This window comes from Ptiloglossa arizonensis, chromosome 13, assembly GCF_051014685.1.
Source record: "Ptiloglossa arizonensis isolate GNS036 chromosome 13, iyPtiAriz1_principal, whole genome shotgun sequence".
NCBI classification, from domain to species: Eukaryota; Metazoa; Arthropoda; class Insecta; order Hymenoptera; family Colletidae; genus Ptiloglossa; species Ptiloglossa arizonensis.
In genome coordinates this window covers 10,170,015-10,183,522 of record NC_135060.1, presented here as the reverse complement: position 1 = coordinate 10,183,522, position 13,508 = coordinate 10,170,015, and the positions used below count along the sequence as shown (strand labels likewise).

The 13,508-nt window shown below is 38.6% G+C and overlaps 1 protein-coding gene across 1 annotated transcript in view; it reads right to left on the bottom strand.

Annotated features, from left to right (window-relative positions):
* Positions 1 to 13,508, bottom strand: part of LOC143153753 (zwei Ig domain protein zig-8) — a 431,922-nt gene that overhangs the window by 311,703 nt on the left and 106,711 nt on the right. Inside the window, exons 3-4 of the mRNA XM_076325263.1 lie at positions 6,056 to 6,129; positions 5,075 to 5,224 (exon numbers count right to left, since the gene is read on the bottom strand). Coding sequence (XP_076181378.1) covers positions 5,075 to 5,224; positions 6,056 to 6,129 — 224 coding nt within the window. The remainder of the gene's footprint in view (positions 1 to 5,074; positions 5,225 to 6,055; positions 6,130 to 13,508) is intronic.

The window sequence follows — 13,508 nt, the reverse complement described above, 5'->3', positions numbered from 1 at the left end:
AGAGAGTCGAGATTATCAGTTTGAAGTTCAAAATGAGACTAATGGTTTGGATCTAAATGTAAATACATGCATCCGACTCTAAGATGTTTGCAGATCGGCATGTTGCCAAAGTGGAACACGCGGATTGGTTGTTTCTACTAAAAGGTTCTGGTTTTGGAGTGGATGGCGGTCTGAGTTAGATTAGATCAGATTGCATTTTGAACCCCAAACCGATAATCAGAGTTTTTGACCAATGCGAAACTACGAGCAGTAAGAACAAAGTAATTGGAACAGCGACAAATAGAGTATACCGTTCTAATCGATCTGCAAGAAAATCTCTCAAATTTTTGCAATATCGAACGATTTTTTAGAAATATTGATCCGAACATGGCTATTAACGTTGACAGTCGAAAGAATGTTCTTCAAGCTGGAAACGAAAGTTCACTGGACTTCAGAGACACGTGCATTTGGTAAAGTGATCACATATAATCTAGATCAATGGTTCCCAAATTTTTTCGATCCACTGCCTCTTTGTTTTATAAACCGATCCGAAGTGTCTTCAGTCTATCAAAATAAGATGACAAGCATTTGAAAAACAGACGATTGTGTAGATTAATAACAACCTCATTGATTTCAATAACATTAAAGTATATTGGAGAAGGAAGCGTACTGAGTATTCTTAAGCCACTATTAAGGGTCGTTCACCCCTAGTTTCGAAATTACAGATACTGAACAATAAAAGGAAAGTAATAGATAATTATAATTCGTTTCAGACAAATAATTATTTACATTTATAAAGTTTTATAAACCGATCCGAAGTGTCTTCAGTCTATCAAAATAAAATTACAAGCATTTGAAAGACGGACGATTGTGTATATTAATAACAACCTCACTGATTTCAATAACATTAAAGTATGTTGGAAAGGGAAGCGTACTGAGTATTCTTAAGCCACGATTAAGGGTCGTTCACCCCTAGTTTTGAAATTACAGATACTGAACAATAAAAGGAAAGTAATAGATAATTATAATTCGTTTCGGACAAATAATTATTTAGATTTACAACGATCTCGTGAATTTGGATGGTGTTAAAGTAAGTTAAAGGGGAAACGTTAATGAGCGAACGGGGGCCAAAAGTAATCATGTGGATTAGGTTTGTGAACGACCCTTATAGATTGAGAATATTCAGTGACCTTCTCCCTTTAGATAATTTAAGGCCATTAAAATCGGTGAGGTGATTACTAATGTACATAATTACCGAAAGATAATATTATAAATATGTTAATACGAGACATGTGTGTAAGTAATATTAATTAACACTGACTCGTTGAACAATTTCATAAAAACTTCTCATTAATTTTTCGACTCGTATATATTTGACTTATCATTGTAATAAGAAACGTGTAATGAACGTTAATAATGACAAATATACAAATGTTCATTAAGACTCTTTTTATTCTTTTCTACGATATGTTATATTTCTTATTGTCGACACTTCTCCTTTTATTTATTATTTATATGATATTACTTTCGAAACCACTAATCTAGATTGATAAATTTGAGGTAATACATATCATTGTTTTTGTCTCGTTCAGAAAAATGCCACGCAAAACATTGCACGATTAAATTGAAGAAATTAACGACGAATTTAACTCTTAATCTATAAATGGTAACACTTATTGTCTTTATGATTCTACTTTTACACTGCAACAGGTTTTTTGTTCGTTTTTATAAACCAACGAAACGATTAAACCATTGTGCAATTGAAAACAATTATGTTTTACTGCGAAGTACAATGTCCATTGTTTGTGAAACATTGTAAAGAGAAATATTAGAGCACAGAAGCAAAATAAAAAGCAAAGTTTGTATAGTAGGGAATACAATGTTCGGTGAATGTTTCATTACTACGTCATGCAAATGAAACATTGAATTTCGAAGTAGACATTTTCATTCCGTAATGAGTTCAATTTATTGCAGCATACCGTAAGATTTTTCAGCAATTGAGAATTCATTTACGATTGAAAATAATAATTTCTTTTTTATGGACTATTTCCATTCTAATAAATACGAGTATAATTGTTGAGTTACGTGGGCTTGAAGAGCACGACAATTTATAAATATACGCAACATTTTAAAAATGTTTGAAGTACTGCACAAGGTTTTAAAACTACTATAAATTTAAATAATACGATGGGCATCAGAAACATTTATTTTAAACGTATTTAGAGTTGATGATTTAAAAAGGAAATCATCGTACCAAATATACTGCATAATTTATATTACGTAGAATATTCGTATTTTTTCGTACTATTCCCACTTCGAATATTAAAATTTTTTTTAACTCAAAGAACTTCAAAGACACTGAATCGTAAAAAGAATTTCTAAACGAAAATGTTGATCTTTTAATCAAACGTGTAGATACGAGCTTTAGAACACATGCATGAGTTTCTTCAAAAGAGTGCGCTCCATTGAATCTATGCATTGCAGAAACTGTGGAGTATGGTGTTCGCTAATCGCCAGCTACGAAAAAGAAAAACAAATAAACACATCCCAAATGTTGAAACGAGATAAAGCTTAATACCACGTATTTTTCACATTAAAACTAGGTACGTTCTAAAAACCGGTTGTAGCTTTACCATATTTCTCTGGAAAAAGCAACTCGTTTGTTCCAAATCGGTATTATTTTCCTCAAACACCGCTACAAAATAATAATGCCTCAAGTTGTCGCAAACAGGATTCCCGAGAAACAGAATTAATTCCGAAATGAACGCAATATTTTTCATTTGCACGAAACTTTCTCAAGCGTGCCGTGTGATTATTCGCGAATGAAAATTTGGAACATTTCTTCACCCTTTTTGAAATTTCTGAACCGTTCAAAATATCTCAATTTAAATTTTGTTGTTCAGATCGCTAAAAACATTTAAATCTAAAGTGTCGATCGCTAGTACGGTTCGATGTACTTCCGTTAAATATCAGAATCGAAATGAATCTCTACAGAAGATTCCCTGAAATTGATGGGTAATTTTGATAAATTTTCGCAAATTGAGAGAACCGTGACAAGCATATATTATTCCGCAACTTCATTCAAAATCCATTACCGTCATTGATCACCAAGTTCGAAGTCGAATCGCTTCAGTTGACTTCGATATTTATTCAAGACTTCTCAAGTATGGTAGATAATTTTGACCGATTCGCGTGAGTCGAGAGAGTCGTGGAAGACAAGATATTCCATTCGACACCTGACTACGTTTAAAATCCATTAACTTTGACGATAACCGAGTTCTAAAGTTAATCCTATTCAGCCATCTTCGATAGTCGGATCGGAGTACGAATAAAGTTGAACCGATCTTCTTCCATCGTGCGGTCCATTCGACTTCGCGTAAAATAAGGAACAGAACTGTAAAACGAGACTTCGGTGGGTTACGACCCATCTTTCGGTTACATTTACCTCGATAAAGAGCACGCGAACATTTTGCACGTGTTACACCGATAGAGACTTTCCCGGTCGAACGGCCACGAAATTAAGAGGAAAATATTTGAAATTTTCTTTGTGGAAGTTAGTAACGGGTTGGAGTGCCGGTGGTTGAAGAAAAAGACTCGACCGAAGGCACTGCCAGCGGGAGAAAGTGCAACGAGATTCTTCCTGGAAAGTAGCGGTAACGACGCAAAGCTTTTAGTGTAGAGAAGCACGAGAAACTGAGAAAAAGGTAAACGATTTTAAACTGACAACGCGAGAATCGAAAGCCGCGAGGTAATTTTCGCGAGATTACGTCCGATTAAAAATGTCGCGCGTATTGTTACGAATTCAAGGAAACTTGAATAATTACGAGACTGATTTCGGTTAAAAGCAGACGGTTAAAAATTTGCAGACGTATAGTATTCGTTAAACGAAGTGAACCATATTTAGTCAAGATTGCAGATCAATCCTTTCGGAGTAAATGACGATACACTGCAAATCAAATTTCTCGAGCTGCAAATCAAATTCTTTATAGACTTTGTCAAACGTAACTTTTAAATGAATTCTTTTAAAACTCATTAAATGACTTCGAATATGGTGTCTTAGTGCATCCAGTAACTTCACGATGGTAGTCTTAAATCACAGATGGACAATAAAATGTCGAATCTCCGAATAAAACTGTCAAATGTCGTAATTGTACCAGTTTGTACAAAGTTCAGATGGAATGAAGAATTTCGTAGAATTTTTTCATTTAACTGGGCGAATCACATTACCCAAGTAATAGGTTTTTATGACGTCAAATCGTTTTGGACGAGGTTCGAATAAACACGCGGTAAACCGTCCTCAAGTGTTATAACATGGACGGTATATAAAAATAGAGATACTATCGTAGTGCTAAAACATGACTGCCATAAAAAGGAAATATGAAGCGCAGAACGACCACAAAGATTTATCGGAAGAGTCAGACCCGGTGGTTTGGGGTAGGTCACTCGATAAAGAGCTACTCATCCCTAGCTGCAATTCTTACCCCAGAACTTATCTGTACCTAACCTAAATTTCCAGTTCTGTACAACGTTCGAAAAAAGCGAGCTTCGATCGAAAACCCTTGCCGTAACGTTCGATCGATGCTACGAAACAAATTGTACGTGTATTAAACCAACGTGAAAAAAATTGTATCTCCATCGGAACTTTACAGTACTCGTCGATGTTACGAACGATGCTAAACGATCGTAAGTGACTCGCACGACTGACAATCAAGTCACGCAAAAGAATAATCGATCAATTCCATAAAATAAAATATAGAAAAAATTGATATTATAAAATTATTGCCTGGACAATGCTTTTCGAAAGTTGGTTAAAATTAAAAAATACAATGGATTCGATCACTTTGATTTCGAACGAAGTGAAATTCTTCGAGAATATAAATTCGCGCGAAGTTAAAGAGATCGCGTTGTAAAAGTCGTAGATTACCATAATGCAAATTTACACGGGTAATAATATTATTTTTGAATTCATTTAAGAAACGTCTACGCGTTGAATGCGCTCCGAAATTACTCGACCGACGCTACCACTTTGCGCGGGCATCAAAATATGTAACGTTCTTTCTGAAACATCGAGGAAAGAAGAGAAATGAAAATTTACCTTAAGAGTATCCTGCAGATTTTGTACCCTACAGTGCATATGTACTTGAGCACCGAGTTGCACGGTAATGTTGCTCTCCGGATCTTCGAAAAAGGGTCTGGGCTCGGGGGTGCCGCCAGTATCTGTCGCGAAACTTTCCACCTCGTATACCTGTAATCCAAAGAAAGAATATTTTGAGATACGTCAGAGAGTAAATGTTTCTCTTCTTCTTACTACCGACTCGTGTAATTTTTTATCGTTTCGAAATTAGTAATTCAAAAGTTGAATTTCAAACCACGTGTGTTATCGTTCATAAATTTGGGAGCATTCGAATTTAATAAATGAATTTCTTAAGAGTCGAGGTAAGATACTGGTACAATTTTCTCTCCTATGTATCATCTGTAGTTGCGTGGAAATTTTAGAGATACCTTGAAACGCGATAATTTGAAATAAGAATACTTATTAAGAATAAGATATAACGATAAAGTCTGCGAAACGAACTTTTTAGTTCGAGAACGGAATATCTGAAAAATACTTGTAACCGATTGTACTAGCATGTATTTAAATTTATTGGGGGAGAGGATGACCTAAATTGCTGGACTATTAAGAGAAAGTCAGTACGAATGCGAACTTTCAAATAGAACTTAAAATCAACGATGAATTTTTGGGATAATTGCTACAATGAAATTATTCTTTCGATAACTCGGGGCCGAGAAAAAGTTGATCGTTGAACAAAATACACGAAGATCGAACCGCATTAACGAAGTATTATAGTGAAAAGAGCAGGTCGGAAAGTTTGAAAGTTACCGAATTTACAATGAAAACGATTTTTACGCAAAAGTTACGTAAACGGTGAAGGAACCTTTGCGGTCTTCGTTCTTCAATTATCATAGAGGAATAACTGCTTTGTACGACAAGCTGAGAGGAACGGTGTGAAAAGTATGGTCGTAGCTTTTTCAAAAGACATTTTAACTGCTCGTTCCAATTATGCAGCCGACTTACCTCGGTAAAAGGCGAACTGAGCTCATGCCAGAACGACCTCGGCAGGTTTTCCAGTCCAGGAAACGGCTTAGCACCTGAAACAATTTAGAACCAGATTATACGTTCCTCTGCCTAAGCTTTATTACTGAGATACAACGATGTAATTAAACTTGACCGCAAATTTACTGCGATCCTCGTTACAATTAATGAATGATACGCTTAATTATCCGAACGGATATACTCGTGAAAGCTTGATTAATTGATCCGTGTATTTTGTTGCAGTAAATTCCGTGATTACAACAATTCCCGTAAAAGATAAACGAATATCGTATACGATAATTGGAATATTCTTCGAGCAAACTTTAATTGATGAACAGTGTAACACTTGTGAGATTTTTGAAACCCTCGTAGGGTCTATGATATTGTAATTTATACGGTAAATTATTAGTCTCTGCATTTTTACGAAGACTCCCCGCACCTAAAAATATCATCGACGTCGCGATATGAAACCAAATCCGTTGGACCAGTTAACATCGTTCATCGCGATAAACAAGTAAAATTTTGATACGATAAGGGAACGAAACGCGAACGAAACGGTCCGATGACGGTGATAATAAAAGTTTCCAACGTCACCGCTATAAATCACCGCGTTAAGCCGCGACCAATGCGAAACCGTGGCTTTGTCTTATCCTCCTTTGATCCCAGAAACAAAACGTTAGAGTGTCCCCGGTTCGAAAGAAAACCCCTCGCGCAAACACCGGGCGACCGCGTCGTTAGTCTAATAGACGCAGAAAATCGAATTACTATGGGAACAGCCGCGAAGTTGTAGAACGAGTGTATCGCAACGGAAAAGTTTTTCACTTTCCTACCGGTGGAAGGAAACTCCTTTGGCTGTCGACGGATAGAATGGCCTTATCAGCAGCTAGCACACGCGACTGTACGCCAGTTTCCAAGACGATACACATAAATGTATTCCCCTCGCAAGGTTACATGGTATTCCAGATACGGGGACAAGAGTAAACTTTTGCGATCGATGAAAATAAACGCGTACAAAAGGACGCGGTTGGTAAATAAAAATATACTCGCGTTCTGCGTTAATTATACGACGAGTCTGACATACAAGATGCACGTACATCTTGCGTGGGTGTCTCTTTCTTTTTTTTTTTAATTTAAAGTTAATACAGCGCTTGTTAACAACGTGATCGTAATTTTCGTCGATTATTTTGGTTTCTTCGCTGAACCTGAGTAGTCTGTGTGTATTTTCTTCTTTTCTCGATATTGGTTTCGGAGAGAGGTTCGAGCAACGTAGCTGGAAAAGTAAGCTAAATCCCATGTGTAAGGAGCGGGAGATGGTAGTATGAACCAAGTGAAAGGTGTTTCTGTTGTATCATAAATAGGTACACCGATATATTTTGTACCTGGTACACCGATAAAATAAGTACACTCGTTACTTCTCCCACTTTGTTCATACTGCCTTCCCCCACTCCTTACACATGGGATTCGGCTTATTTCTTTAGCTGACTTCAAGCACGTACTCGTTTCCCAAATAGAATAATTCGCAATTATCATTTGAAACACGAAGCACTTACAACGAAGTTCTGACGTATAATTCCGTTATCAAAAGAAAACACCGAAACGACTCATTGAATGTGAGTTCTTTCTTAATTTCTGCAAAATGAAGCACGATCGTAATTCGAGCAGAGCAACGCCGATCGGTTACGATCGGTACGTTGCACTAGTTGCACAATGGAGTCGAGTCCTTCGATAGGAATGGGTGATTTTAGAGCCACCTATTCTAATACGTGTTACGTCAACTTGATCTCTCTTGGATAGCGTGGGGATTATTTCGGTGCAGGGGGGCTGTTAATTTCCACTAGGTTTCCCATTGAAACATTAATTTGTTTCTTGAGTCCTTAATTAGATCGTCCATGTAGGGCCATTTTGGTAATCCATCGGGATGTTTGCGGCCTCCTTTGCAAACCCGATCGACCCTTTCACTTCCTGAGATGTCTACGTATACAGAGATCTATGCAAGTTCTGTTTTGTTTTCTTCTTGGATAATTTTTTCACGAATTCTTTGTGTTAGGAGATCAATGTTACTATTCTTTGTTCGTTAAAGCAGACATGATATACTTTATAGCTATCGCTGTGTTTAAAATGTATACACAAACGAAACCTGTACAGGTATTTTTCATACGTGTGTTCTCGAAAGAAAAAAATGGAAAACTTAAATTCACCCTCTGTGATTGAGTTTAATACATGAACATTTGGTTACGTGTAACGTACAATAAGTAGCATTGTTCCACGAGTTGTTACAGGCCCGACGAATCGTGACAATTTGGAGAGCAAATAAATGTTCCATATATTAAGAAAAGAACTTACATTCAATGAGTCGTTTGAGTGTTTTCTTTCGTTAACGGAATTATACGTCAGAACTTCTTAGTAGGTGTTTCGTGTTTCAAATGATAATTGCGAATTATTCTATTTGGGAAACGAGTACGTGCATCTGATGCGGAGTCAAAACGGGACGTCTGTACGTGGAACGTTTTCCCAGACGTCTGTCAAATATACAGTAGAATAACTTGCCATTATCACTTCAAACGCAAAGTACCACGAAGCTCTGACACGTAATGCTCCTATCAAAGGAACGAGTCGAAGTAACTCCTGGTATGCTACGAGACAGCGTCTACGACTCAATTAGCCGGATTATACGCAAAGTATCGAGCATTGTTTGTAAACAACCGAAATAGTTAACGCGAAACAGAATAATTTCGAAACAAGGTCAAACAGGCTGCACTGTCAAACAAACAGTTTGTGCAAACTTACTTAATCGGTTTTAACTGTTGAATTTATTCTTATATCGCGTTCCTTCGTGAAACACACTATGTAAACGTAGATACTGTAATAAATATACGAGGCACGACATAACCTATGAAACTTTGGATAAATTGTATTATACAAACGACGACACGACTGAAAGATCATCTTGAATTTAAGTTGCATTTTTCGTAATAGAAATTTTCCAACTTTAAAACTTCGTTATTACGAACGATTTCTTCGTATTGATTCGCGAGATGTACGAATCGTTGATATTTCGACGCGCGTAAAAGTTTTTTTCTTCCTTCGTTGACGACTCATCGACATACGTCCATCGATGCAATCGTTCTTAGTTCGCGGCTACGTGTTTTCTGCGTCGATTCGACGCGACGAAGCACGTGTATCCGCGCATATATCGATAAAATTCTAGCATTATTCTTGCGACGATCGCGAGAGCATTCATTGCGGGGCAAAATTGAAATACACGTGTGATCCGCCATTTGCATTCAGCCCGGAGAAATTCGCCCGATTGTCAATTTACCACTGCGCTCCGATGCATCCGTCTGCGCGCGATGCGCGAGAAATTCCGGGCTCGTTTCGAAATGAGAACAAAAATATTAACGAGCATCGATCAACGTGGTCGTTGATCGTTCGATATTAAAATATGAAAATTCGAAGAGCGCGTTACATTTTAATAAAAGCGATTCGGTGACTGCGCTCGAAATTCGCAAACCGTCGGTTTCAATGTCCGGTGGAGTAATCATTATTAACAACGAAATTACCACGAATTCTTTAAATACAAATGTGGACATTCATAAACGTGTTTATCGACTTTTAAACGTGTCCTCTGAATTTTGTTAACTCGTAATAAATATTTTAATGCTTTTCCGTCGGCGCGTCGATCCTTTTAAAATGGATAGGTTAATTTTTCAAATATCGGGCTAAAATTCGTGAAACATATCTTCGAGAATACTTTCACGAACTGCAATTAAATGACACTCGATTTTCAGAACTTTCCTTGTAGAAATCCCCTCTGTATTCAATTATTTCCTACGTCTTGGCGACAAAATTATTACACCGATCGTCTAAAAGATGCAAACTCACGACTTCGTTATAGAAGAAAATCTACCTTCTCTCAGGTCGCGCCGTAACGAAAGGATTAAAATCGTCGATATCGAACAGAGGAAGGTATGGGGTCGGTATGGGGTCGGTATAGGTAATCGTACGTAACAACGCGAATCGGTCTTTATGCTGTTCCTGGCACGTGGTACGTACGATCCAGTAAGAAGAAGTAATAAAGTCAGTACCCCGGCATCTCTTTCTTTGAGACGAAACCGAGAAACTGAGCAATCTCGCTGGTTATAAAGGCTGCGGGCTGAAAGAGACACAAGCCAGCCGTCGCTCCGAGGGAGGTGCGGGGTAAGGAAAATAGCATTCGAAAGACCACAAGGCCGCGCAATATCTCTCCATCAAATTCGACGATTCAAACGGCGTCGCGCGCGCACGAGGAATTCGTTCGTCTGGAAAGACGACTCGGAACACGAGGAAAAGAAGGGATCCCCCTTTAATTTTCTCAAGGAGATTCCCCGGGACGAGGACTTAACCGTCGCACCTGAAAATTATTTTCTCGACCGATCGCACTTAGCCAGCTACAAGCAAACTGTCTCTTTTTCTCTCAATCCCCGAGCGTATTCTCAGGTTTCACTCCCCTCCTACTTCTCCTCTTTCGACACACCCCATGGACCGTACCGATGCTTTTGTCCCCCTCCAATCGGTCTCCTTTTACTCTCGTTCTAACTATTTCTTGAAGAACGACGGGATAATCCTCGAGAAATTTATCAGCTCGGGCGAGAGAGGACCCTTCGTCCTTTTCCGGCAGGACCAATCTCAAGAGGAGAATCCACCCGCCACAGAGGCATCCCGGGAAAAGGAACGAAGGGACTTCTAATATCTGCTAGAAAGACGGGGCACATAATCTCACCGGAAGGATAAACCCGGTTACCGGTCAGGATTTCGAAATACGTCCGGACGAAAGTCCGCGGAATTACTCCTCGAGTTCGAATCGACCGCGCAACGAGAAAAGAGATTGTTCGGGGCAACGTGCGCACGCGCGTTTCACACGACGATTAGACGGTGCCGCGAATCGTCCTCTTCTTTCGATTCCACGGGACGCAGAACCGATCGAAGAAGCGTATTTATCCCCCGTTTCTTCCCGGTCGTTGAAATTGTAGCAGATTCGTTCGAATGGAAGTTTGCACTAGTCCCGACTGAATAAAAAATAGATTTTTTCGCGAAAACTTCTTCGTAGGGAATATTTCCTCGAAGGACAAGGAGACTACCGGTGAAACCTTGGTTAATATTTTACGAGTCTCTTATGCAAAGAAAGAAGGACCATCCGCTCCCACGGATGGGGGATCTTGTAGAAAATTTATTTTAAGACACGCCGAAGCTGTTAGCTCCATCGTTGTAGAAATAATCTTCGCTTCTTTGTTTTAGAGAAACAAATCCGCCAGAAATCCTCTACAAATTTCTAGGGATGTTTCCTTCGCGCGTTTCCCGGCCAGGGTAATGAATAAACTGCTCCGCGGAGTTTTCTACATTTGCTTCGTTCGCCACGCGGCGCTAGGAAGAAACTTCTCTGTCCATTTTAATATTTCCTTGCAATCGAGTTCACGAAGAAATCATCAACGGACGTAGCTACGCGTCATTTCGTTTAACGAGGCGAAACAAAGTGTACCGACCGAATTACGGACCTGGTGCAACTTGTTGATCGAATTATTATAGTTCTAATTATATCAACTACATATGTATGTAAAATTTTAAAGACGCGAAATTTAGAATACTAAGAAATCAAGATTCTATTACGTATCTGAAATCAAGATTCTATTATTTTTCGTGAATAATTTTGTATCTTTTCTTTTTGTTATATCTTCGTATTCGTTTATAAATTCCCAGATATTATCTATCAGTGAGAAAGACCAAGGAACAAATTATGGGAAACACTTTAATAAAAATCAAATTTGAAATATATATTTCGACGATTATCCTTCCTACTTAAGTTACTTAGCCAACATTGTTTGGAACCAATTTCTTCTTCCAGATTCTTATAAGCGGTCGAAAGATCGTCGATCGTTAAAATACGATCGATCTTCGGGGTACTTCCTCAATTCCGACGTTTCACTCGGTAATGTAAGGACCGTCTCGGGTCGCAAAACTGCGTCGAATAGAGCGTGGTTTGTCGCTCAGTACAGCGTCGAATTTATGGATCCTGTCCGTGACCGTGGGATTTATGGGAATCCAATGCCTTAATTGGAAAATTATAGGACAATGTCTGGGAACCGACCGTTCGGCCCACAGCTCGTTATTCAGCGCGTATAATCTGCCCCTCATCGGTAGCCGACTTTCACAACCGTAACTCGATATTTTCTGTCTCGATAAGGGAGAACGACACCCTGGGATTAAGCTAATACAGCCACCACTCGTCACGCCCACCAGAAAGATGAGATCGCGGTCTAAGAAAATTTTTATCCCCCGTGACGAAGCGAGATCATCTTTTTATCGTTGCCTCGATGTGACTAATACTCCTTATTTCTCTTCTGGTGGAAAAGATTTATCGTGCGACGATCCGAATTGAATTTCTGCGACAGGGAGAAGACAATAAGCTCGGTGTAATCGAATAGGCGAAATAAATCGTAATACAATCACGATTGTCCGGGCACAAAGTAGATCGTTTTAAAAACTGACGTTTCTCTGATATCTGATGTCGCTCTCCTATTGCATAATGTATGTCTCGAGTATATATTTTACACAGGGTGATAAAAAGAAACGGTATACGACTTCAAGGGCTCATAGGAACAAAAAATGTCCAATCGACACAGGTCTTACGATCGATCTCTTCGACGTAAAATTAACTTTCGTTATTTACGAACATTCGATATCGCGAGTCCCCTCGTAGCAAATTGAACGTAAACGGAGGAATTGGTTCAGAAGTATCGGTTCAAGGTTGGCGACACCAGACCGCTAATATCGATAAAGATCACTTCGTAGACGCAAACATAACACAAATCTTCGGTATCCGTTCGGTATCGAATGCGATAAGCGTTACTCTCGGGTTAGTAAGGTAGATAGATTTCTTCTGGAGATGTCACTTAAGAACAATGGTTTACTCGTCGTCGATAAATAAAGTATTTACGACAATGAATAGGAGATGCGAATGGTATGACACAAGGTACAGGAATATTTGAAAATGTACGCTGGTACATTATCGAAAAAAGACATTTCGAACGTCTGCAAGAAGAAAGCTATGTATCATCGACGAAGTGTGAAATCTTTATTGATATAAAGATACTGGTGATCTTGTGTCGATAGACTTGAATCGATGTACTTTTAACGAATCAACTCCTGTTTATACTCAATGTATCACGAAGGGATTCGCGATATCGAATGTACCTAAATAAAGTTATTTTTACTCCGAATGGATCGAACCTAGGACTTGTGTCTATTAGATATTTTTTTATCACCTCGTGAGTACTACAAGCCCTCGAAGCCTTGGACGAATTAAATTTTAACGCAATCGTAGTACGGTTGATAACAAAATCTAACGGCGACTTATTTGCATCGGATAGAAGTATGCAAAGTGTGCTCGCACCGATAAATC